Below are 27,505 nucleotides of genomic sequence, written 5' to 3' on the forward strand. Positions count from 1 at the left end.
TTTTGCATTATTTTATGCAAGAAAAGAGGACAATGAATTAGCAGAACAGCTTTATCCAAAAAGTTATTAACTATGAGCTTACAATTGCCTCTAACAACACTTTCTATAAAGATAACAAATCAGTAAGTATTACAGTCATTAGTGTTAATCTGATATTTTAAATCAATTAAACTATTTAAATATTAGTTTTTATCAATCATACTTTTTCTAGAAGACTTCACATATGAACTTTAGAATGAATTTGCAAATACCTATGTGTTTTATCGCTATCTGTGGGCTTCTTCTGGTCTCATCATTATGAAAAGCTGCACTGGGATGTTGATTGTGATCTAAAGATTGCCCAAAGTTTGGGTTGCTTGTTCACTCATGCACATGTTTATGAAGTTCTTCTTTTGGAGTTATCTTACTAATCTCAATGCAACAGAACTCTCTCTTCATTCTCCTGTGCTAGTGAGACCACAGCTTTCATCCTTCCATGATCCTCTTTGCCACTAAAAGAAAAAGAAAATTGGGAGGACTTCTCTGAATAGAAAAGAAGTAAATTGCTGGTGACATAGCCATTGGTTGCTCTGGGAGTACTCGTGGTATCCTTCAGTTTAATTTGCTTAATATATGTAATTAATTAAGCAACTACAAAGTGATAGAAATGTATTTGTGGATTCAGTCTCTGTAAATTAGTGATAAACAATTTGATACTGCAGGATGTTAGTGCTTTCTCTGTGGGACTAATGATCTCTAATGCCTCAGCAGTCGTTTGTGGAGCTCATCTTGTTTACCTATTAAAATGAAGTTATTACATTTTGCTGTAGAAATCTCAGAATGCTCTTGCTATTCCCTGTATTTGGCTGTGAATTTCTGATCATGAATAGGACCTGTATGTTTAGCTGAATCCTGGTGGACAGGACCCGGTGTTATGGGTAGATAGTCTTTTAGCTTTAGAGGGTGTTTATAGAGACATGGAGGATTCAGCTGAAGTATCAGCAGTTAATTCAGTGGTGCAGGGCATTCTGCAACCTGAAATTTAAGAGAATTACCCTTCTGTTTTTTTGTTTTGGGTTTTTTTTGTTAGTTTTTTTAAATTTTTGTTTGTTTGTTTGTTTTTTGGGGGTTTGGGTTTTTTTTGAAGCCTCATCTACTTGATCTTTCTCAAGTCTTCTACACAGCAACTATATGACACAATTTTTTAAGTGTGATGTGTTTTATGGGAGTCAAGGGATTAAGGTGTCCTCTTCAGAACTTGACTTATAAACATTTGGGTATGCACTATTCTCTGTAATGTCATTGGAAAACATAATGCTACTCAGGAGGACCAGTGACTTCAGGGTTAAAATAAGTATCTTCAACAAAGGCAGAGTGGTCTTCTAGAGGGTGGAGATTGTTTAAAATGTTTGGGCTGAATAGCTAGAACCTGTCTAGAGACAGCTTTAGTGTGCGCAGGTGCTGTGCCCACATTGTGTGCAGTTGGGGTAGCTACATATGCAGCTACTGAGTCTGCATGCACAAACGATAATTTTTTCTATATAAAAACCTGTAGAACAAAATTCGGAGGCTAAACTGAAAGAATTTTCAAAATTTAGGCTCAAGACCAAGACTTCCTACTTTCCTATACAGTATTTTTGCTGGTTTTCTTCCCTCAAACTATTTAAAGGAAACTGATAATTTAGCTGGAGTCCAGGCACATGGTTATTAGTGTCATCTGTACCCAAGAGATAAGTGACGTAACCTTAGTGCAAAGGAAAAAAAAAATTGCAACTTCACTTGTTTCTTGCAAAAGTTGTTTTTTTTTCTTGAGGAAATTCATGTGGTTTGTTGTCACTGTCAAGCAGTGTAACATACTTATGAACTTAATCTCTTAGAAAATATATTATTTGTTTATTTTTGCAAGCTGTGGCCTACATATACAGGAGATTTTCCTGTATGTGGAACAAAATGATTTCTCAATAGGGAAGTGTAAGCTGAAGGTACTGGTATTATTAATAGAGGTTAAAAATACAAAAAAGTTAAGATATTTTAGTTGGTGTCCTATGTCTGTAGCATATCTAGCAGAAGTGTTACGCAAGTCTCAGACCTAAATATTAGTGTTGTTTTAAAAAAATGAGGGTTTTTTCCTGCAGTTTTAAAAAAGTGGTGTAGTCAGAACAAAATTAATAAGTACAAAGATATGAGAGAGAATGATTTATCCCAAAACTTGGGCTGAGATGTGTGTTCTCCATCCCTTTTATTAAAGTTGAAGCATTGTGCAACAGAGCGCTTACAGGTCATGAAGTGGGATGAGAACAAGCAGACCCTTTGGCTCTGCAGCACTGTGTTGTGAAATCCAGCTTAGAGAAAGTGGAAGCATCTAACCAACAGGTAGCCCTAGACCATCGCTTCTGGTTTCACTGGGCTGAGACTGAAGCCATGACCTCGCTGTGCAGATTGAAGCAGTTCAGATCATGCCAAAAAAATAAGAGCTGCAGATCTTCAAGGAACGTTGCAATTGTGCAGGGAGGTATTAAGTTAAGAGTATTCCAGAGCCAAACAAATGAGCAAGAATTTGCTGAACTACGCTTTTAGCCTTGGACATCAAAGTCCTTTGAACCTAGTCGCAGTAACCTAGCACATTTTTCGCTTTACTTGTGCTTAATGCTCTCAAACCTGGCCTAAATTTTCACAGGGTTAAATTTGTCTGGTTTTGTGCTGTGAAGTGTTAACAGGGTTAGTGTAGCAAACACCTTGCTAAGTATGATTTCATTTGGTGCATGTGCTGGAAATGACATGCAGCTTTTAAACCCTCTGTCAACTAATTCCTTGTTTGATGTTCACATTGAGATGGTGGTCTTCAATCCTAGTACAATGTATTGTGCTCGGTACATCAGTTTATTAAAAAATGTCATACAGTTTGAATGGCAATGGCTACATAGAATTCTTTGCAATTGTAAAACACAAGCTCAGGAAAAATCCTAGCTCCATGGAAGTTAGTAGCATAACCACTCATTCCCAGTGAAAAGAGAATTTCAACTCATGCTTTTGGTTTCAGTGGTTGCTGACAAACTGTAGGTACGTGGAAGGAGTTTTTAAAGAAAGGCAAGCATCAGTGTCTTCCTCCCTCAGCTGGGCTTGGAGATCTCCTGACTTTGAGAAGCTTGGAACACAAAGCAAGCATCTGTGTATGTAGTAGAAAAGGACTTTGTGTGTTTGTTGTATCTTGATTTTCTGGACTGCTATTGCTTCAGGGAAAAATGTAGAATTCAGGGTATTCGTGTATCTTTGGCAACTTTAAAAGGATTTAAAATATTTAACCAGCTGATGTTAACTGTATTCTGAAGGGTAACCAGCGTCCTCGGTTAATGGGGCTTCCTCGCTGGGAACAGTATGTGACTGATGTACACATTTTCAATAACTAATCATTCTGTTCACATGAAGCAACAGGGCTTATGCAGTCGGTGATCTTGGTCCCTCATTATGTTGCCCGAGGTTTGGGACGTTTTTGCTGTCACTGATTTCCTTCACTGAAATTGAACTGCGAACAAGTGAACTAGGATGTCTGAGGCATGTGTCAGGCACTACTGAGTGCACAATACTTGCAACATTTTATTACGGCAGTCATGAAAGATGCTTAATTTCCTTAAAAAGAGCAGGATCCCAAAGGACCCACAGGAGCAGCTCTTTGAAAAGCATGATATAAAGATAAACATGTAAAGGTAGAACCAAATCATTGCTCTAGGCTCCAGCGCCGGCATGTTGGGAGAGGAAAAACCCCTTTGCTCCATCTGTGCATTTGTCCAGCCTATCAGTCAGTATGTGCTTTATTACAGATGTTACTGATCCAAAGCACTACACCAGAGTGCCAGTACAAGATGTACTCTGGCATGGGACTGTGTGCTACGGGGCTGGCGCTCTTTCAAGCTTTCCTGAACTTATCTTCTGTAAACTTTTTTTTCCCTTTGTGTGCCGTGGCTGAAGACTCTGCCTGGCTCCCTTAAGTAGTTGGGCCCTTTTCCAGAAGAGATCTGAGACACTGTGGGCTCACCTTTAGCTTTGGCCAAGGGCAGATATGCTGCCATGGTTGGCTGAATATTTGAGAAGCCGAGTAGGCTGGAACTGTGGTTTTGGCAGTTATGTAGGGATACCTGTGCTCACTGCAGGATGTGCCCGTTCCTCCTTTAGAGACACCTGATTACAGACAGTTGGCACTTTTACTTTGTCCCAGTACTCGTGCTTGAAAGTAACCTGCCTCAGATTGTCAAAGAAACATAAATGTGCCATGGTTTAAAAGCATGTCCTGGATAAGAGAGAGAGATTCTTTTCTGACTTGTGCAATTTGAGGAGCAAACACAGATGTTTACCCTGTGCCAAAATCTGCCCACATAAGCAAATCAGACTTTTTTTTTTTTTTTTTTTTTTTTTTTAAATGTTGTTCTGGAAGGTCAGAGACTATTTTGTTTGCTACAGGTTTTTTTTGCTTAGTGAAGCAAAGTTCACAGGAGCCACAGTAATGATTTGATTTCCAAGTTTTCTTCATTCTTCACTGTGTGTTTAGTTAAATATATCTGTGGCAGTATCGGCTTTGAGCAGTTGCAAGGAGGCTATAACTTCTAAATAAGCAATAAACTCCTTTGTCCATTTAAAACAAAAAAAAAGTAACTTCAGAATTAATGTTATAAATTGGTATGAAATTACTGGAGGGCTGTTTATGTCCTGAGTGCTTGGATTATGTGCACTGAAAAGTTACTATGCAGCTGTTTGAGGTTTTGCCTCTGAACATCTTCACGTGCAAAGATTCTGATACCTCCTGTAACTCTCATTGCTCTCCTAGACTCTGAAGCAGAAATTTGGGGTTAGACACAAATGCGGTGTTTAAGGATAGTTGACCTTTTGTATTGTGTATGTTTCAAACAGCACTGAAGGATTAAGCTATTGTAACATGTTAGGGCTGAATCATGAGATTGAGTCTCTTCGCTTTGCCAGAGGCAGTTTTTATTTGTATCTCTTTACCATTATGTCTCAATGTCTTATTTGCAAAATAGATACTAATTCTCTACCTGATAAGGGTACTGCGGCTTTTCTTATGTTTGTGAAGTTTTTACTAGGTGTGTATTTCTGATAAGCTCTTAGCAAAGTGGAAGCATAACAGTGTGGTCTGTGTTGTTTTGGTTATGTATTAATGCCGCCGGCCAGATACAGAGACAGTCAGCTAGGGCTGTTTGCTGCAGGGTTATGTGGCTCACTGATATATGGGATAAACTGCCCTGTTTATCCCAATACCCCCCTCCCCTTTTGGGGGGCAGGGGGAGAGATGGAGGAAGGGAGGTTAGAGAAAGGCTCAACTTCCCCCGTTGTGTAAAGGTTCTTTTGTGCTAGATATTCTGAGCCTCTTGTTCTGAGTTCTGTTTGATAGTGTTGAACCTCTGAATATATGTAATAGTGAAATGGAAGTACATGAGGCAGCTTTTATTACATTTATGCTGATTAAGCCTTTCTAAACTGGTTTTTGTGCTTACTTACACAGTGAAACTTGCAGAAAAGCTCAGCAATCAATATTGCCACAAGAAAAAGACATTTTGGTTTTCTCAGACATTTTCCCTATGTGTTAAACACTGAATAACTTAATTTCTAAAACATATAATTGGTAAAGTAAAATAGCTGAAGTAAACAAGAGTTGCCTATTTGTTTGCCTAGCATTTTCTTTATTTAGAAGTGATGGCTTCTTTACACCCTTTTTGCCTTACATCTGTGTGCTATTGAGCTAAAGTTACTAATATTTGAAGTAGGTTTCGGGACAACTGCGTCTGAAATCAGTGGACCTCTAACTATTTAGGGAGAAAATATTCCCTTTGTCAAAATTATGACTGACACATCCTCTAAGGGGGATTTCAAGCATGGAAACTGATTTCAAGCTGGTAACCTGAGGAGAGGGAGCTGTACCTATTGAGGATAAACAGAGTATCTCCTCTGCATTGTAACTTATGTCTAATTGTCCTAGGTCTGTTTTCTGCCATGGGGGGCATATGATCTCTTGTGGCAGACCTCAGTTTCATGGTCTTGGAAACCACTTTAAATTCAATGAACTGTGAGTCATCACATTTGGAAGAGGCTGTCCCGGGAGAGACCACAAATAGAAGAAACTCTGGGGCAATTCCATAAAGTACCAAGTGGAACCCAAAAGGGACACATGGAGAGTTACTTCCAAGATTTCTGCTCTTTCCAGAAATGTTACCACAAGCTGCTCAGAGCAATTCAACAGCTGATCTTCTTTTTTTAAGTTTAATCTTCTTCTGACTCCTAAGGATCCAGAGTTGAAGTTGCCACTTTTTTTTTTAATTTTTTTTAAAGTCATTTTGGCACTACGTTGTTCCTGAAAATAGAAATTGATTTTTGTTGTACTTCCACAATAAACTGGTACCACTACTTCACTTTTAGCAACCAGTTATCAGGATGCACTCCACAATCAGAAAATCTGTAATCAGATTCTTTTGAAGTCTTCTACGAGTCTTGTCAAAACACCTTTCTTTCACTACATGATTTCTGCCTGCACAAACACAATTTAATACGGAAGTTCATTTAGATTAGCCAGTGTAAAGTTGCTTGATGAGCTGCCAGATAGGCACGTGTATATACTTCAACTGAGATTTGATCTGTTGCTGCTAAACTTTCACTTGCCTGAGGTTTTCACAATCCATTCTTCCTGTACTTAGGGCATTACCTTGGCTGCTAATTACTTCTCTCATCATGTTCAAAATTGTGTTGTTTACCTTAAAGGTGATGCATCAGCTTCATCCCGCTTAACTTGCAGACCTACAAGTTAACTGCCTGCTCCTAGTTGTTCCCTTGAGGTTCTTGTTCTACTGGTTTCCTGTCAGCTTCTGCTTTTCAATTAGACTAATTTGGAAACACTTGGTTTCAGTAGCTGTACTTTTAGATTTTGGAATTTAGTAAATTTTAGCTATTGGGCATACCGGTTCCCACTTTGGGATGAATATACAATGTCAGCAGTTGCATATCTGTGCAATGACTGTACTTGATTTGCAAAAATACTTTAAGATACCTGTGTGCAAAATGTCATGGAGGTATACTTTGTACGGTGTTATGTCCTATAGACCAGGCCAAAGGAGAGGATATAGTTTAATCATTAGAAACCTTGGACTGAGAGACATGACTTTAGGTTTCTATTCTTGGTTTTAATGCTGACTTAACATGTGACTTGTGCAAGTGGTTTAACCTTTGTATGCCCCTGCCTACCCACACATCGAATGAATATTATAATCTCTACTTCTCATGTTTTATCATTAAAAACACTACAGTAGTCCCTCAATTGCAAGCACCCTGTTTGATAGCATGTTAAATATGAAATTCAGCTCTAAAGATTAATTTTCATCCCTCTGCATCCTCATCCCTTAATGGCACAGCTCCTACCTTACTGTGGTACTGGCTCATACACCCAGTTAGTGACTTCTCATAGCAACTACATTTCAATTAAAAAAAAAAAAAAAAAAAAAAGGAACTATAAACCAGAAGAATGAGGCTTGTGACCACGGGAGAAAGCGCATCTTTGGAGTATGGCCCGTGAATCTGCAAATCACTCCTACAAGCAGTGCTGGTAGCTGTAAACCTCAACTTCAGAGTAAAAGGAAATAACACACTACCTGAGTTTAGTCTTTTTGACTTCCCTAATCCAGACACACCAAAATTCAGTGCTTTTAGATAAGGAGAAGGAAGAAAAAGCCAGAGCACTGATTAATTTTTTGTGTGCATATTTTTGTGAAGTGGTCAGGTGACATGTTGCTATAAATGATGTATTTGGATTAGACAAAACTGTGACAACTGTGTTCCTCTATGGTCAATATGTAAACTGTGTGAGCAAGTTTTATTTCTGCAGGAGTTAATTTGTAAGTGGTATAGATTTACATATGCATGAGTCAAAATCTTTTTTTTCCCTTTCTCATGTGAGTAGACGAACTAGAGACAAAATGGACCTCAACAGGATTTGGCCCAACCGTGCATCTGTCTTATCTCTCTGCAATACATACATCTCTCACAGGAGATGTGAAAAGCTCTCTGGAAGTTCCTACTCTTGAAGATTAAGTACAAGCTAAAGTTTTGACAGTACTGGTTTAGATCCGTACTGTGTTCTTCCCCTCAAGTTTCTAATCTTAAAAATAAAGAAGGAGACAATGGAAGTAGAAGTTCTTAAAAACTGGAGCCAAAAGAGCAAAAGAACAGTTTTGAGTTTTAAGTGATACTCGGGCTAAGTTTAACAGTGGGGAAAAACTCAACTTTATGAGCTCCACCTTCATGTGCAGAGACTCTGCAAGAATTAGTGGAAAAGATTACAAGTATAAAAGGAGTATTATAGAATTAAAAAAAAAAAGGAAGAAAGAAAGAAGTAAATAAAAATATTTTATCAGACACAGCTGCAGCAGCATATTTCCAGGAAAGGCTGCGAAAAAAAGTGCTGAAAAGCCACATATTCTTTCCTTGGCTTTGTGCATCTGCTCAGCAATAACAGTCAAGAGGGAGACATTAAGGAACTACATAAACAATCAAAAAATTTAAATAAAATTTAATATATGAATGACTATATCCAATGAAACAACTTGGTGAAGGGACCAGAAATTCTGTGTATTAGTACAAAGCCTAACTCCAAGCCTGACATGCATTCTCTGAGCACTTCTGGAATGAGTGTTAATACTGATATAAAGATGACTGAGGCACAGAGTCTAATGACATTATTTATTATAACAAAATGCCTGCTTTACTGAGGGGGTAAAGATCTATTAGAGATGAAGGCTGAAATTCTGGCCCCACTGACTTTCATGGCTAAATTTCTACTGACTCTATCTCTGGCAGAATTTTACCCATCACCTTGAAATTTAGGCAGTGGAGGTAGTAGAAGACTACTGTGAGGTTGTCTTTCACTGTTTTGGTTGCTAATCTTTAGACTCAGACTGCAGTCAGATGTTTAATGCAGAATTAAGATAGATTTCTTTGACTCGTGTGGCTTGCTTTTACCATCCTCCTCTGTTTCGTTGTAGGCAGCCTGCTTGCTCTGGCACATTGAGCCGGCCACTGAGCCTTGTAGAGAAGTAAGTGAGGACCACTCTTAGGGTCCATGACGGTGTCTGCTGCTGCTATTCTCAGGCAGGAGTCATAACAGTGTCCTAAGATGCTAAAGATGATTCTGCAGCGAACAACTCATTGCTTTATTTAGATCATATGCAGGTCCTTTTTTTTAGCACTGTTTTGTATTATTGATGCCAATGGCTTACTCTGGTATGCTCCATGATATTCTTTCCTGGTTGACCATAGCTACATTAGTATACAACTTTATACCTGTAATGTTGAAGTAGTACAGGATGTAACCTTTTCTTTGTGTTTTCCATTAATTTCCAAAATTATTCTTCCAGCTACTAGCCCTTCAATTTTTCAATATTTCCTTTTAAAACATGGGAGTACATTATTCCAGGACAGTCTCAGAGCTACACTGCACACAGAGACAAAAGAGCATTTTCATTTCAGTTGCGTTACCTTCGTCATAAAGACTGGACTAGCTGCTTTTACAGTGCAGAGGGGTCACATTTGTTGAGTTTTCTACAGTAATTTAGATAGCATTTTTAATCGCTACTTTCTGAAACACAGCCCACCATTCTGCAAACATTCATGTTCTGTTCCTACATATATGGCCTTGCATGGCTTCCAAGAGAAATGTTTCCTAAAATATAAGAGGTAACAAACTTGGCTGTATAGGCAAAGGAAAACTAATTCTAGAAAAAACAAAAATATTGCCTCAAATCCAAGGAGTTTGAGACAGGAAAGTTTCTATCATTCCTCTTTAGAAATTAGAGCGCATTCACATTTAAGGTTTTCTCAGAAGCCAGTTCTGAACTTTCTTGGAAAGAATTCAGAAAAGTGGGACAAACAGCATTTCCAGTGATTCTTCAATCTTTTACAATGGACAATATTAAAAAAACCCAACAAAACATCATCATCCAGTAGAGGTGTGGATCTCTGTAGAGTAAATGCCGATTGACAATGGCTTTGCTAATCTGGATTACTTTTTATGGAGTTATGAGAAAGTAGTCTGTGAGCTCCCAAGGGGTTTGCAGACCACTGAGTGAAAAAAAACTCTGACCTAATCTATTCCAGTGTTTATAGCATAGCACAGCGGTGGGCACACGCTGTTTAGGTAATACAGATCAACAAAGTCTCCGGTCACTGACTCCTTTGGCAGTATTGAAAATTAGTGCTTGGGTAGGTTCCTGGAAGCTCAGGAGTGACATGATGGGTGTGTGAATGTAATTCTGGCAAGAAGTGGACTGTTCATCAGATAAAGTGATCTGGTGTGTTGCACAGATGATCACAAGTGCCTGATGGCTGTATCACTAATGGGAAAAAGCTAAGGCCTTGATCCCGAGAATAAGAATGACATCAGTGGCGCTACTTCTAATTAGACTGCTGATGTGTGCAAAGCTGCTCCGTCAGGTATCTTTATGGGTCTGGATGCCAAGAAAAGTATGGGGAAATGTAGAGAATGTGTGTGTTTTCTTATTTTCATGTAGATGAAAACAAGGGGAATCAAAGTCTTAGGCTCTAAAATCTGAAGATGCTTCAGGCTGTTCTATGAATAAAACCACCACTGTCTTATTTTCACAGTGAAAAAACACCTTGGGGGGGAAGGATATTTTTGTAGTAAAGTACAGCTTTTTACGATGCGTAGCAGTGTAAGTGCCATTTCATTATTGGGTAGGTAGGTGGGTGAAATGGCAGGATAAATGACTGGGTTTGCATGGAGGAATAACGACCCAATTCCTCTGTTGAACTTAGGTGTGATTCTTTGGCAGACTAATATTGCTGTGGAGGCTGCATTAATTTGTATTTGCATACTATGGGGATCACTTTCCACAGATCGCCTTAATTCTGTGTTTGAGATTATGCTGAATCTTCCCCGTGGTGTTTATTACCTCCTACTGTATTTGCTCAGGAATTCTGCTCAAAAGGGGGAGTTCTCCTTTGCTCAGGGAGCACAGGTGCATGGCGTAAGGTAAAGCGGTTTATGTGGAAAATAGAGAAATCCGCATTCAAACATACTTTTTTTTTTTTTTTGATAATGGGAAGTTTAGTATGTAATTTGGTGCCAACGTAAGATAATTTCGTTTCCTGCTAGAAGGACATGAACTGAACCGCAGTATGTGTTAGCTCTTTCTAGTCTTTGGGAAGTATCAAAGTTAGGGAGCTGGAGGGATAACGCCGGGGGCTGAGACTAGGGAGCCTGCAGTTTTATTCTTGCCCTGGCAATTACGCGCCATGTATGTGGCCACAGCATTTAACTCTTAACGTGCCTCAGTTTCTCCGCCTGAAAACCAGCGAGTTACGCGTTATGCATAGGGAGCCTGTGCAGCACTGTAATTCCCGGTTGTGAAATCCGCTTAGATTTCTTGGAGAGGAGAGGTAAATCGTTGCAGGGCACCGCCAGCAGTGCCACAGGCGGGATCTGGGCGCAGACACGTCCCATTTCCCAGCTGCCAGCCTCGCAACACCGCCTCCCATCTTCATTTCCGAGCCCGCCTGAACGCAAGCGAGGATGCGGGCGGGAGCCGGGCGGCCGCGCAGCCCCGGGCTCCGGCCAAGTCGGCGCAGCGGGGAGCGAGGAGCTCCCCGGAAAGCCGCCTGCCGCCGGGGGCGAGGGGGAGACGGCTGCGAGCCCCCACCCGGCAGGCGGGAGCCCCCCGCGCTGGCTGCGGGGCTCCGGCCAGGCCCGCGAAGAGTTAACGGCGGCTCCCCCGGGGCCGCCGCCGCCGCCTCCCCACCCCGGCGCTACGTTATTATTATTATTTCCCCCCCTTCCCTCGCCTTCTAGTTTTGGCAGGGGATTAAAGTAGCTCCCCCCTGTGGCAGCAGTGACCCAGAAACGAGTTTGATTCACGGAGTCCTTCCTCCATAACAAGTACAAACGTCAGTCAGAGGGAGTCTCTGTGTGTGTGTGTGTGTGTGTGAGAGAGAAAGAGAGAGAGAGAGAGAGAGAGAGAGCGCGAGCGCGGGTGCGTGCCTCTGTGTGTGTGTGTGTGTGTGCGTGTGTGGCGCAGGGAGCCGCTCTCCGCGCCCGCTCCCCGGCGCCGCGCCGAACTCATGAGGCGGCCCCGAGCCCTCCGCGCAGGGGGAGCCCGGCCGCGCCGCCCGCCCTCGCCGCCGCCGCCTCGCCCTCGCCGCCCCGCCGCCGCCGCCGCCAGCAGGTAACCGTGCCCGCCGCCGCCCCGCCGCCGCCGCCGCAGCGCCAGCCGGGGGAGCCGCCAGCACAGCCATATTTGATGGGTTTTTTTTGTCGCTCCGGAGGCGGCGAGAGAGCAGTTTCGTGCCGAAGGTCGCTGCCTAGTGGAAATAAGATAGTACGTCATTAACATGGCGCCAAGAGCCGTGCGGCTCGGTACGGGGCGAGGGGAGGCGGCCGAGTTGCGGCTCCGCTATCCCACAAGCAACTTGTGCCGGGCTGGGGCGGGCGGGAGGGACGGGGCGGTGGGAGGAGGGAGGGGAGGCTGTGCCGCCGCTCGGCGCGGCGGGCCGGTGCCGGCAGCGGCGGGCGGCTTTTTGTTCCGCTGCGGGCTCCGGCGCGGCAAGTCAGGACCGCGCGGCTTTCAAGGTGCAGCGGCCAAGTGAGCTCCCGGCTGAACCCGAGCCGCGCTCCCGGCCCCGCGCCTCGGGCGTCGCTGCAGGCTGCGCCGCGGGGGGCGCCCGGGGAGGGGGGCAGCGGCGGGCATCAGCCTCCGCGGAAAGTCGGAAGCGTCGGAGCAACTTGGTAGACAGATGGCAACGGCAGAGCGCAGGTCCTGCTCGGATATTGATGTGTAGGAAGGGGGCGGGGGGAGCCATGGCCAGTGTCTGTCACCGTGTCACCCACATGTCCACGGGAGCCGTCGCCTCTCGTCGAGGGCGGGGAGCGTGTGCGTGGGGGAGGAGGTGTTGGTGTGCAGGAGCAGCTTTGTAGTTACACCGATCACCCCCGGTCGCACTTGCCTTTCGCTTGTGTGTGGGGGGAAAATGCTTGGAAAGCATAAAAACTGCTCATCGGTGAAATTAAGCAGAAGTTGCCTTTCGGAGCGGGAGAGCCGCAGCCGGTTAGTCGTGTGCTCGGCGGGCGCAGGAGGGGGTGCTCGGGGGCACCGCTGGGGGGGGACGGCGGCGGGGCGGGCTGTCATAGGTGCTCCAGTGCCGTGTGCCCCCCTCTCCCCCGCCCCCCGAGGCGAGCGCACGGTGTCTCCTGCTAGAGAGCAACTTGCGGGAGCCCTGAAGTGCACGTGTTGGAGAGCGTTTTTCCGGGGGGGGGGGGGGGGGGGGGGGAAGCCGTGCGGAGCTGCCCGGGCCCGCTGGCGAGGGAGGCGGCGTCCCTGCTGCTGGGCCGGCAGCGGCCGGCAGGTGCACGGCGGCCCCGCAAGCGCCCTTACTCCCGCCCCGGGTCAGGGAGTTGAAGTGCGAGAGCGGGGCGCCGGCAGGAGCGGAGGACACGGCGGGGCCGGGCGGGGGGAGAGGCGGTGTAAACTTGGGCAAGGCGCGGCGGGACCCCCTCCCGCGGCTCGGCGGGTGCCTCGGGGCAGGACGTTGCTCTGCCGGCCTCCCGGCTGCGGCGCGCCGGGGTGAAGCGGCGTGGCCGTGCCGGAGTTTGTTGACGAGGGAACAGAACGTCACCAGCGGTGTCGAAACGCGAACGTAACGTAACAGAACAACAAGCGCGGGGGAGCGGCGGCGAACGCCTGAAGTTGCTCGGGCGGCAGTGAGGGTAGCTCCGCGATTTCGCTCTTCCCCCGGGGCCTGGCAAGCGAGACGGGTCTGGGCTGCGGCGTGCCGGAGAACCGCGTTCTGTCTGTGTAACGGTCCGTCCTCGGCCTCCCGCAGAAGGCGAGTGCGGCTCTAGCGATTATTCCACTTGCTGAAATTAGACAAAGCCGCCCTGCTGCTGCTGCTACCCTGCCCGTCACTGGGCTCGGGTAGTCGCCTGCTCGGAGGATGATTTTTATTATTACTATTTTTCTTTTTTCTTTTTTTTCTTTTTTTTTTTTTCCCTTTTCCCTTCCCGTTCGTGCCCGCCAGTTCATTGCCGATAGGCGGTGGGGTGTTCATTATTTTGGGGAGGGTGGAGGCAAAGGGTGTTTGTTTGTTTGCACCGCCTGCTGGTTGGTTTCCTGTGACAAGAGGTGATACACAGTTTCCAGAACTGTCTGGGAGTGGGAGGAGAGACAGACACAGAAAATGAGCTCAAGTCTCCTCCGTGCTGCTGCTGCCGCTCAATCCGCCAAACCACCGTCCCGTCCCGTGTCGTCCCCCGCCTTCCCCCTCCTCCCCCGGTCTCAGCGTGGAGCTGGGGGCGGGTGGGGAAGGTGCTTTGGCCGTTTTCGGCAGTGACAGGGGTTCGGGGCTTCGGGAGCGGAGCCGGGGGCACCAAGTTTGATTTGCAGCCGGGTCCGAGCGGATTGGTGCGGCCGGCGGCGGGGAGGAGCGGGAGAGGGAGCCGGGAGGAGGAGGAGGAGGAGGAGGTGGGGGCGAGCCGGGCCGTTTCAAACGGAAAGCGGCGGCCGTGCCGCTGCCCAGGAAGGTGCCACCCCCGCGGGGGAGGTGTAGCCCGGCGGCAGCCGGTCAGGGAGGCGGCTCCGTCTCCTCTCACCGCCGCTGTCCGGGTCTCGGCGGCGCCGGGAGCCCTCGGCGCGGGCGTTAACGGCCGGCGGGTGCCTGAGGCGCCGCGCGCGTGTGGGCAGCCGCCGCCCGGCCGGGAGCTGAGGCGGGATCGCTGCGGGAGGAGGAGGAGAAGGAGGGAGAGCCGCCCCGGAGCCGGCGAGCGTGAGGCGCCGCTTTTGAATTTACTCTTCAAGCCCCGGCTCCCGCCCTCTGGAAAGGCGGCCCTGAGCTGGCGGCCGTTGGCTCGGCGGGTGGCGACCGCTCGTTAGGATCAGTAGAAGCGCCTCTCACCTGTGAGACGGTTTCAAAAAGCCCCGCTTCCCGGGCGGAGTGCGTGCCTCTGACTAACTTCTCCCTCGGTCTCCTTATTTTCCTTCAGCTGACAGCTTTATTCCAAGAAAGTTTATTAGATTTCACCCGTAGGTGAAGTCCGTGGGCTTTTGAGACGTGTTAGTCGGTCCAGTAAGAACTGGCCATGTGTGACATGTAAACGACTGGTTTGTGCGGCTGCACGCAAGCGTTAAAAATAGATTGCCTCTCCTTGGATAGCTGTTAGGTAGTATTAGAAATTACGATAGCATTTAGCGACACATCTTAGTTGACGTTTTAACGTTAAAGCGGGAAGATGCTTTTATGCTAGCCCCATTTTTTCTTTTTAGAGAAAGATTTAGCTGTGATCGGGAATAATTTCTTTTTTGAGCAGGCGCTGTCTTTTAAGTAAGTCAAAAGCTGCCCACTCTTACAAACCTAAAACCTTCATAAAAGTTATGCCAAAATATGCTTGTTATGATTCTATTTCTAGAGGTTTCTCACACTCAGTGGGATATTGTTGAAACAGCAAGGGTTGTACGTTTTAGTGGCAGGATTTTCCCTCTGGCTTCAGATACCACTCGCTCCCTGCTTTTGAGCTATGTTTAATACATATGTTTAAAATAAAATAATAATAATAAACTCCCCTTTCTCCTCACAGCTGCAGATTTCCCTTCCAGCTTCTCTGGTTTCATTCCCAATTCACAGAATAGAGTAAAAAAAACTTCCAGTCTTTCCTCAAATGTTTTCTCCATGTGGTTAGTACTACTGCTTCGCCCTCCTGTTTTCAGCTGGAGCTGACCAAGCTGACAGCTTTTTCTAGATGGAAGAGATGAATTACAGTGGGTGCAGGGCGGGTTGAATTAATTCATAGAGCCCAATTTATAATTGCTCAAGATTTTGGGCAGTCGGTTTCACCAGCACACTTTGGGAATAATTTGCTGCCACTGCCCAGATTGTAAGGTAATGTTATGAGCTTACTTGCACAGGTGCATAAATGAACATGTGGATTGCTGAGAAGTGTTGGGCTGATACGTCCAAATTGTGTTTCTGCCTTTCCTTGTGAAATTTTGAATAGGTGCGCTGAAGGCAGTAGAAATACTCCTTGTGGAGAACAGTCTCGGCCTTGGAATATACTTTTTTGTTTCGTGAGACTTGGAGGATTTTTTTTCTGCAAATTTAAGGTCTGTGGCTTTTTTGTAGTGTGGACTGTGCTACATAATACTGTAGTATATCATTTAAGAACTCTTCTTGTATCTAAAATGTATAAAATGTAGCTGTTGAAGCTTTCATAGGTGATAAAGAAAAATTATAAAGTTTTAGATGGATGGATTTTAATAGTATAACTTCATTCTGATGTAGTTCCTTTTTCTTTGTTTTTGTTTTTTTTTTTCTGGGCATAGAAGGAAGAAACTATTTTTTTTCTTGCTATGTCAAGTGTCAGTTGGTGTCAGACGGGGTTGGTGTCATAACAAGGTATTTAAAAAGAGTACAGTAGTAGAAGCCAAATGTCTTCATCTACTATCCATTTCGTTAAAGAGTATGTCACACTTCACTTCCATTTGTACAATAAGTGTTTTGAAGCGATTTCTCGTGTACTAGAGATAATTAGGTCCTGGTTTCATTGCAGTTACTGGGCTGCTTTCAGGAGAAGCCAGTTTTTCAGTTTGTCTTCAGGGTGTACATCTGTCATAATTCTGCTTTCTTCCCATTCTGTCTCTGCAGCTGTTCAGTGCAGTTTATTATAGTGACATCCGTTAACACGGTTACAGTTAATTGTCTGTCAGAGTTTGAATTATGCACTCTTTTTACCCAGAGGTTTATACAGCCCTTAAAAACACTTTAGTAAGAGTTGTGCTATGTAAAACCTTTGACCTGAGGATGTAGATTTTTTCACGTATAATTTAAAAAAATTTGGTTCTGTTTAGCTATTTGCATAACAAAGACTGACACACTTTACATCTTTCTCTTTGATCATCTCTACTTGGGGTCAAACCGAGTGAAAAAGTATACAGTGTTCTTAACTGCGCAGCAGTAGCATAGAAAGTTCTGTGGTGTGTTGCACGTGGATGTACGTGTGTGCACACTGCCATGCCGGGGTAGTGTCTGGATTTCTGCTCTGAGGAAGCTAGGAGAAAGGATTTGGATTTTTTTTTCACTTGTATCTGTGCAACTCATGGGACTTCAGTGTGGGAGGAAAAAAAGTAAAAAGAAAGAGTCAGGCGTTGCTGTCCAGTGTGGTTTTTGGGTTTTGTTGGTTGTTTTAAATTAATCTCTTGCAGAACTAAGAATGCAGGAGCACGATAATGCATACTGGTAAAAATAGTGAGTTTGGTGTACTGCGTCATTCTAACCTATTGCACTGCATCTGCCAGCGAATACTGGGAAGTAGACAGAAACGTCTGTATTCCTAACTGTATCTAGCTATTTGTGTAGACTTTGATGTTTGTTGCCCACCTCTGCAAGGATATGTAAATCCAAATGTTATTTTGTGGCCTGACATTGATTATATTGGATTATCATCTAGTCATTTCATTTGCATAGCATTTTACAAGTAATTTGAAAAATGCTTAGTGCTCTTTTCAAAATAGAGTAGCCAGAAGAAGTGTTTCAGACATTGTAATCTTGCCTTCAAAAACTATCTGGGCAATTGTACCATGGAAGTCCAGAGGTGCGTTTGTATGTTTGAAGTTTGTACCTAATCAACAAGTAAAATCCAGAGCTTAGCTTTCAGAGCTAGTGTGATGAAAAAGGATGGAAAAGCCACTGGTGACGTGTCTCTGTAAAGCACAGTGCCTTCAGCCTCTGGAGCAGCACAGCAGAGCGCGTTGCAACCTGTGCCAGCCTCACCAGTACTGCCTTGATATGGGTAGCTCATCTGAGGGTGCTTGGTGGCTAAAAAGTCATGGCCTCTGCCCCATCTTTGCCATTGTGGTGGTGTGATTGCACAAAGTGCTCTTAGATACTTTGTCAACCCTTGGAAATTGGGTAACATTGCCAGCAGAGTTATGGTGGTTTCTATAAAGCTGTGTTTGCTTGAAGGCTGGCATTTGCCTGAGTCCACTTTAACTCCTCCCAATAGATGGGTAAATGTTATGATGGAGTTCTCGGGAGAAATAACTATCAGTGTGCTGTGTGTTGGTCTGTCTGATTTCTGAAAGGGTGATTTTAACATGAAGTAACAATCACCTTTCAAGGAAGGGAAAGTGAAACGATGTACAAAAAGGTCGCTGGGTTATTAGGAATTCACATGTGTCACTGAAAACTCAGGGAATGTTTGGCTTGGTGATACAGCAGCCTTTCTTACATGAAGGCTGCTAGACTCTGTTGTAGCTTTTCAAGTGTTGGGCTTACTGTGCAGGTGAACAGTGTATGGGCAAATGCCCTTTTGGGGCTTGTGTAAGAATTTGGGAAAAACAGCTGTAGAAATGTTTGTGATAGAAGATACAGGCTTCAAAGGCGCTGCTTCATTGGCTGCTTCCTTGCTTCAGAGAAGCATTCATTTTGCAAAGGGGTTTGGGAAGTTGTTCTGTGGCATGTGTGGGTGCAGTGAATATTTTGTGGAAACTTCTGGTCTAAACAGCAATTATGTGGTTGCGTGCAGTTGTTGGGAATCGAACTCAGTAACCTGGGTGGTCTCTTCCTGTCCTGCAAGTGTTGCAGGCTGAGTGCATAGTTTTTACTTATTATTGGTATGAATCTTAAATCTTAGCTTAAATATTTCACCCTTTTCATGCTTACATGTGAATTCTCTTTTGCTTACAGGCATAGTGATCATAGCCAATTTGTACCATTAAACTAGCTGTGGTACAATCAGTCTTCGTGAACCTGCCTCTACTTCTGACCCATTGGAATTGACAGATGTACTTCAGTTTCAGAATGTTTTAATAAGATCGGAGTTGGATCAGATGCATTTATATGCACCTGAGTATATTAAGTGTATGTCAAAATACAGTCAAGTGAAAAATGCCAACATTTTCATGACTGTGAAGAGCGAGAATTTGAAAGAAAAGTAATATTGGTGGCATTCAAATCTCAGATTAGGAAAGGAAAGAGAATGAAATAAGTAATTTTACTGAAAAGTTTGATAGTTTTTTCCATCCTGCCTTTTTCAGTGTAAAAGTACCTCCTTATTTTTAGTTAAGGATGTCCCATGAAGAATGAGTTACTATAGTTGTTTTGTTGGTTTGTTGTTTTTTTTTTTTTTCTTTTCTTTCCTTGAGTATTAGAAAAGCATTACTTGAATTCACAGTACTCTCTAAACTTGCTGGGAAAATGTGTATGTCTGGTTGAACAGGGGAAGCCTGCATCTTCAATCTGCACCTAAACCGTCACTATCCATAATCCATGTTTGTTTTTAATGCAGTTCTTGCATGACTTTGAGGTCACCATCACCTGATAGAAACTGGTAAGTCTTTGAGGCAGAGGTACTGTGATGCCCTTAAGAGCAGCAGCATTTCAATCTGTGTGGTTGTAATTCTTATTAGCTGTTCCAGTGTTCTCCCTAGAACTTATGTTCTGAACTGTGGATATGAACATCTGGTGGGAACAGTTTAAAATAATTTTAGAAGTTGAAATAAAGCTGGTTTTTTACTTCTAATGACAAAAATTCTAGGGAGTTAATCTTACGCGGTTTGAGACTTGCTCTAAGAAGCGAAATGCTGCTTTTCCATCTGTGATTTAGCTCCCTCTAAACTCAGGATCGGTTCAAAGATGGGAAAAAGAGATCCCTGGATTTTAACTCTTTTTTTCACATGCATCTATAAAGGAATCTCACAGAAGCGTCATCAAATGGGGTATTTCTTTTCATGATATTTTTGATAACACAGGCTTTTCAATGTGGCCAACTTCAGAAACCTGACTAGAGTGGATAAGGAAATTAACTGCCTTATCTAATACTCTGTGCTCCCGGACAGTGGCTGCTGTTCTGGCTTCTCTTACCTCCTGAAGAACTGTGGAGAGTGCTTGAATTGGGAGGTGTGAATACCACTCTCCTTTAAACAACAACAAAGATGTTTAGTTTGTTTTTTAAAGACACGTGGTAGGAAGGAGAAGCTTCTGGGTCTTTCCTTATTTTGTGAATTTGCAGAAAGTATGGCTAGGAGAAGATGAACTCAAAAACGTTCCAAAAAGATGTGGAGAAGCAGAATTTCAGATTTTATTGTTCATTGCAGGCTCATGAGTGTGTCTCAGTGCATATGCGCTGTGTTATTTTGCTTTACAGCACGTAGTACTTTTCAGACTATGTGGGAGCGAATCAAGAAGTTGAGGAGTTTGACCAGGAATATACAAGTTACATCTCTGAGATAATTAATTTTTCTGTATTTTCTTATATATCCTCTTTAACTTTGTTTATGGGAAATATTTCCATTCTAAGTGAGTATGTTCTTGTACATTGCTGCTGTTAATGTTTCTTTCAATTACAGGAAAGTATGCAAACTACTAGAAAAAGTACCTTACGGAATGGATATTTATCCCCCTGGTCTTGGCCTTGTAGAAGCTAATTGATTTTTCAGTTCTGTCTTACCCGGGTTTGGATCTGAATGTTGGCTTTGTGTCTTTATCAAGTGACTGTATCAGAACTTGGCTCTGGATCTACTACATTTATACCAGATCTGTATTCAGATGATTTTGATGGGCCAGGCTGGTCTGTGTATTGATTCATAGGCAGCATTTCCATCTGCTATACACACAAAGTTCTGGTCTGCTTCAAAGCAGTTCTTTTGAAGCGAATTCTTCTAGCACTGTAAGAGGTTGTCATTTATGATTCTTTATTCTCTGGCATAAGACAATAATACATGTGAACCTTCACTCTGTGAAATGTTGACAAAAGATCTTGGTGAAGTGAACCATTCAGTTTCTCTTTACCTTTAGTGAGCAAAGTTTTCAAAGACAGCCATACTAAGTCCCACTCTGGAAAGTCACTCAGTGGGAAGGAAGCTTCCCCCCACCTCTGTTTGCATGTACAATATGAAAAAGGAGGCAATCTTGCAATGCTCAGCCTATTACAAATATATTAAGTTCACTGGAAGTGTAAAATACAGTCTCTGGTTCAGTTGCTTGTGATTTGCTAGTGATGGTAAAATTAATTTCCTCAAAAAAAAAAAGCAGCTTATTTCTTTTATATGAATCACTTTTGGAAGGGAGGATATTTATGTGCTTTTTTGGAAATAGTGTCAGGCTTTGGTTAGGCTTTTTGGGTTTCCTTATTTTGGGAATTAGTCTTATAAAAGTTGAAAGCATTATTGAGTTTACTACAATGAGACGTGTTCTCAGTGAGCAAAGTTGAAGGAGTTAGCTGCATACTGAAGGGTCAGTGAAAAGAGTTTTGTTGAAAGGTTTCTTGGAAATCTCAACTCCCATGAAAATGAGGAGGTTAGATTTTCTGCACCTACCTAGAAGGAGAAAAAGTATTTTGGTATCTGATTTCCAAGTCTGCGCCCCAGAGGTATGTATGAGGGCTTTGCTGCTAGAACACCCAGACCTTGTTGATACCAGGATTGATATGTGGTAAGCAAAGACTCAGGGGATTTGATGTGCATCTAGAGTCCTTGTCAGTTTAACTTAGAGTGGATATGCCTTTCTGCACTTGTCTTGTCATGTTTTTTCTGCTCTTCAACTTACACTTTTTAATAGCTTTTTACATGTAAATGCTGACTAGCTATTTACAGGTTCCTTAATTTTTCTAATTTGATTTCATTCCACAGAGAATACATGCAAAAATACCAATGCTCTGTGAATAGCAGCTAAAAAGGATACAGAACTTTTTGCCTTTACATCACCAGTCCATGTGCAGTTGAACTCAGTATTAGTAGGAGTCTGGCAGTTTGGAGGAGCTTCTGTGTAATCAATTGGTGGTCTGATTCCTGAAAGACAGTTAGTGTTAGGCATGGTGCTGGAAATGTGCCTGCAGGAGGAAGCAACACTCTTACTTTAGAGGGTGGTGCCTTCCAGTGCATAGATGATGCATGTTTAATGTTTAGTTAATCTGGAAAAACTTGGCTTGCTACTGCTGATGTTTGGGGTTTTTTTATATGTAAGTGGATGACTTTAGTCTTTGATTTCATAAATCTGGCACTTTAAACAGGAATAAAATGGTGCCAAAACATACTAGCCAAAGTAAATATTTACACAAGCAGTAAAAATGTTATTGTATTGCGAATGTAGTGTCAGAATGGGCAGGGGAAGCTAAGTATGTTGACTGCAGATATTTAGTGATTTTAAGACCTTTCAGAACAAAATACACTTTTGTTTTGGGGTGAAAGTATTGGTGGGGTTGTCATTGGTGCTCTCCAGTTTTGTTCACCTACTTGTATGATGACTGTCTAATTAAGCATCCTCCTTGAGATACTCACTGTTCATATTTCAGATGCTGTTTAAAGTTGTTTGTTTTCCTTCGTGTGCTGTAAATCCTCGAATGCCATCAGAAACACAATTTGATGACTGTGTATTATTATCTTGGGTTAAGTGCTGTCTCATTGCTTTGCAGGCTGCCTGCTGTTTCCCGTGGAGATCATGAAACGACGTCGGCTTCCTAGCAGCAGTGAGGATTCTGACGACAATGGCAGTAAGTGCTCCTTTGTTGTAGAGTGCAGTAGGTTATGAGTTTGAAAACACGTTTTAATGCAGTGCTTTATGTGACAGAGGCATTTTGCATATTGGTTGAACTGGTAGAAATGTGTATTAATAAGGATCTAGTTTTGAACTCAAGTCATTCTGAGCACAGGTGGGCAGCAGATTTAGGATCCCTCCGCTGTATTGATTATACAGTGTTAGTAAGATAAAACGAGAAAAAGTCAGTTGTCCTCTTGAAAATCTTTGCAAGCAGTATAATTTATCATTACAAGGACAGAACTTGCATGGAGACATCTGTTAACATTATCCACAGCTTAGTATTTAATAGAAGTTTGCATTAGGATTTTAAATTTGCTCCAGTTTTCTCATACTTTCTCATGCAATGGAAAGGTATATTGCTTCAAACTGAAGTAGGAAAGATTGATGGTGCATAAAAGTTATTCCTTACTTCGTTTGAAGGTTATCTTATTTGAGGAATAACTTTCAAGAATTTGAATTCAGTAGATCAGTTATTTGGATACAGAATGTATTTAATTTTTTTAACTGTTTCTTTACTGACGTAACTAACACTGAGCCCTGTATGGTATATTTATCTGTTGTGTTTGGACTTGAGGGATTGATAATCTTTCATTTAAGCAGGAAAAAAAAAAAAAAGAGGAAGGGGAATAAAATGGCAGTTTGGGAAGTGTGCCAAGGTGTTTTATTTGCCCAAACAAGCAAGTTGATTGTACTTGACAATAGTGCAGCTTAGCCAGTTGTCCGAGAGATTTTCCTGGTTTTAATTTGATCTGTCTGGGTGCACATCTTCAAATCTGAAGTCTTTTGTGAGACTTCAGTCTGAAATGTAACAGAAAATAGTCAGGGAGATTTTCCAGGTGCTTTTGAAAGCTTTATTCTGAGAACCCTGTGCCTGCACTGTGGCCCTGCATAGGTGACTACTTCACCTGCATGCGTTTTTTGGGTGTAGCTGTGCTGCATGGGAGTCTGCTCAGGTATGGCCAAATCTGTGCCTTAAAACAACCTTAGGCAAACTATTGCTGAAATGAAGGAGTGATAGAAGGGTTGGAGGAGGTGAGAACTAGCAAGCTGATTAGGAGTTAGTCCAAATAAGGTTTGAGTAAAATCTTACTGAAGAGGTGTCGGATTTGGTTTGTTTTTGGAGAGCTACCTGCAGTTGGGGGATTTTGGAAGAAAAAAATCCTGAATCAGACCTGTTTTTTCTTGGTTAGAAGTTTACTTGCGGTTATAAAAATTTAAGTCGGTGTATTTCCTCAAACGTGACGTGCGCTTCCCCAAAACAAAGATGTGTTTTTACTTGTAAAATAGAGAAGTAGCAGCAAATGTGATTTCTTTCACTAGAATTTTGCTTTAACCTTTTTTCATTCCTTAGTGGCTTTATATAATAGTGTTTCTTTTTGATAATAGTGTTTGTTCACTCTCCTATCTGTTTTTTTTTTTTTTACTCTGATCCCTTCATGTGCCTTGTATTACAGGTTTTACCGAATAAAATATGAAGCAGATAATCTTGGAATTGAAGTTCTGAAATAGATACAATTGACTGATCTGTTGCTGATTATAATGCTTGTTTGTAATGTCATTTGATACATAACTATCTGGACTAGAGCTGTCGACTTACTGAATTACGTTTTCCAAAAAAAATGTATTTTCATCTGTTCCATAGATCAAGATCTAAGAAAATGAGTTAGGAAAAAACCCCCAAACTCTTGTCCTTTTAAGATCTCTCTATTTTAAAGACTAATGAATATGAATAACTATTTGTTGAATAATTTACATGGCAAAAGGCAGTGAAATTTGTAAAGTATTTTCAAGTATTGATTCAAGTACATACCACTTCCCTTTCATTACACTTTTTTTTCTTGACTTGATTATGTTTTTTGCCCCTTGTGAAGTTACTGGGCAAACTCAGGTACAGGTTCCTGCATATTCCTGCTGGTATTATACACGTCTTCAAAAAGATCAAGGGTTAGTAATCAGAAACTGAGATAACATTTAAGGGATGGTCAGCATCTTCAAGGCTTTTTGTCATTCACTCATCCCTGAGAACAATGTCTGGTGCTCAGGCCCTTTCTCTCCACTTGTCCTGTTACAGGAGATACCAGTACTTCTTTGCAACTGTGTTTGAATGTCAAGGGTCTCCCTGTACAGGTTTCATCTTCATTTAATCTTTTCTTGTCTTTAGTAGAATTGCTGATTACTCTTACTATTAATTTCTGTATTATCACTTTGTCAGTAGTATCTCCGAATCACTGTACTGATACTAGTGTTAGAAGGGTAAGCAAATTTTCTTGCCTAAAAAAAAAAAAAAAAAAAGTAAAAATTTATTTGAATTTCTGGGCTTCGTGTTGAAGGCTTTAAGTTTTTTGCTAGCTATTTTTCCTTCTCAGAGTTTCCAGAGGCAGAAAACAATTAAATAGACTATTCTGAGCACTTCAAACAGCTGTCTTCTAATTGAAAAGTTGAAATTTTAATCAACACTTAGTTGGAATCCTGTTGCCAAACATCTGTTTCCCTTCAGTCAGTGGCACCTCTTGACCCTCCAGTGCACTTTGTGCATTCCCATCATAGTGAACTCGATAGCCCTTCAGCTTAGAGCTCAGCACTGCTCTCCCTCATCTCACAAGGTGAGGACTGGGCCTCCAACTGTTGGGTTTCTTCGGTTCTGAGGTTGTCATACGGTGCCTTAGTAGACTGTGTGATCAGGCATCTCAGATTCATCATGAGTGTCACTGGATAGATGTTGTTGGAGTAACCTGAATGATGAAGCTTGTCTGGGGTAGACTCCAGTGTGTAGACTAGTGCCACTTGGAAAATAATTTGGTGTGAAGAAATACACATTTTATTTTATTGAACTCAGGAACCTGCATATTAATAAGGTAATTATAATGATGCTACTAATAATGGAATTTATCTAAAAAAATAAATGAACATACAAAGATTGTTTTCCATTAGATCACTGAAATGAATCAGTTTCCTTGGTAGTCACAAGGTGATAGAAAAACAAACCTCCTATGTCAAGCACTAAAAATGTATTATACTGAAGATACAAGCATATCTGTAGCTCTCCAGAGGAAGAGAAAGGTGCCTCTTCTTTTGTGAGATGAAAGAAGGGAGAATCATTTTAATTTAGGGGTGAAATATGGAACAGAATAATGCTTAACAACGTAGCTACAGTCCTAGAGAGCATACATGCATTTACTGACTTATGTAAGGTATTTAGTATGGGTGGTTATGTATTATTTGCCGTATTTTAAAGCCTTGCAGCCTGAAGACAGAACCTTTGCTTTTCTCATCACTTCTGTTTTGCCCTCTGACTTGATTCTTTCTCAAAAAGCTAAGTGCAGACTTCAGGCCCCTAAAAGTGTTTATTTTATGTCCTTCAACCTAACTACTGAAAATTGTTAAGCTGTGTCCCCTTAAAATCGGAGTTCTAAATCCTCATTTAGACATGGGGCCAAGACAACGTATTTGAAGCACTGAGCAAGAGGTGTCAGTGGAAGTTGTGCACAGCAGTTTTGCAGTTAGTCCCTGGATATCTGAGTGTGTTCTCAGTGATTTCATTTTCTGAAATTATAGGTCACTTTTGAACATTCTATCTGTGAAATATAATTGAATGAAAAATGGCTGCAGGCATAGTTCTGGATTTTGAACTTTTGTCTAAATACAGAGGAATGGTATTGGGAGAGGCTTGGGGAAGGGTTTAAGATTATTGGCACCTGAAAGTAATCCGTTTTTTTTGTCATCTGACAGCTTGTTAGTTTCTGTCCCTTTCCAGATAATGTATTACAGCAGCTATAATAGATATTAATATTAGACAGGCCCATCCTAAAAGCCTTGTGATGTATATGCCATCTTCTTCAAAACCTGTGTTAAGTAAATTAGTAACGTTTACCTCAAACTCATCTATGACCTTGTTATCTGCATGGCTGGCTAGGGCTTTGATAGTTTTTAAGCAATTTTTGTTACATTGTATTTCAGCTTGCTCCTCCATTGCAAAAACTCCTTCTCTTTATGATTCCAGGTCTTACTCTAATTAAATGCTAGGTACTGAAGCTGTTTTATTTTTCCTGCTCAGTGTTTGACCTTACTTTTTAGCCTCCTTGGTCTGCATATTCCACGTGCTTTGTTTCCTGGTGAGATAAAGTTGTGCAGTGGAGTAGTTTCCATTTATAGTTTCAGGGCATTCCTTTTGCACAAATTGCTTGGACATGTGGGCAGATTGTGTTTGAGGCAAGATCTGAAGCTCAGACAGTTGTATTGTAGGGAGCTTGGGTGAAATCCAGGTCCTCCTTAATGTCAAAGGGAGTTTGGTCACTGTTTTCCATGAGCAAGGAATTCAGAGCATGATCTTCTTCACATTTTACTTGCTCCCATGATGTCTTTTCATTTATTCTTGGAGGGGTTATCAATTCATCATAATCCTACATGCAGAGTGAGAGAAGAACTGAAGACACTTGCAGATGGAAAACACTTCTAAGATTTACAAGGTTTTGCATCAGTTCCGAGAAATGAAAGATTTAATACTTATGGATAATGGAATATAGTTCTGTAATTTAGATGGACCCTTATTCTATCTTTGCTAAACAAATGTTATTTTAAAGTTAAACATATTTTGCCAATATCCATCGCTCTGACTGAATGACGGGGATCTTGGGTTTAGAAAGGGCTTTTCATCCCAGTGGATTCCCGTTATGTTTGAGATGGATCCCAGAGTGCCTTCACAAAGATTGCCGAGTATATAACCTTAGGTGTGTACGTCATTTACCACAGAATTGCAGCCGCCGCTGGCCTGAAATGTGGCAATTACTTAGCAGCACGTGTAATACTGTGCAGCATTTTATGAAAAGGAAGTGAAGAATATTTTTCGGTTTTCAGTTGAACTGGCTGGTAGGTGAGGGATTGTGATTAAACAACAGAATGTAATGTAGTTACAGTGCTAGAATTTGGGCAAAGCAGCAAGTTT

General features: G+C 42.4%; 1 protein-coding gene across 8 annotated transcripts in view; it reads left to right on the plus strand.

Annotated features, from left to right (window-relative positions):
- The first annotated feature begins 558 nt into the window (after positions 1-558).
- The window catches only part of JADE1 (jade family PHD finger 1), a 56,005-nt gene continuing 29,058 nt past the window's right edge, over positions 559-27,505 (plus strand). Inside the window, exons 1-2 of one of the 8 annotated variants that reach the window (XM_049814702.1) lie at positions 559-584; positions 22,439-22,516. In XM_049814702.1, coding sequence (XP_049670659.1) covers positions 22,465-22,516 — 52 coding nt within the window. In that variant the 5' untranslated portion in view covers positions 559-584; positions 22,439-22,464. Of the gene's footprint in view, positions 585-11,975; positions 12,210-12,246; positions 12,363-12,816; positions 13,089-13,324; positions 13,867-15,116; positions 19,358-22,438; positions 22,517-27,505 lie in introns of those variants that run through there. The other 7 variants (XM_049814700.1, XM_049814698.1, XM_049814703.1 and 4 more) reach the window with 7 other exon arrangements.

The sequence above is a fragment of the Accipiter gentilis genome, chromosome 12 (genome assembly GCF_929443795.1).
Source record: "Accipiter gentilis chromosome 12, bAccGen1.1, whole genome shotgun sequence".
NCBI lineage: Eukaryota > Metazoa > Chordata > Aves > Accipitriformes > Accipitridae > Astur > Astur gentilis.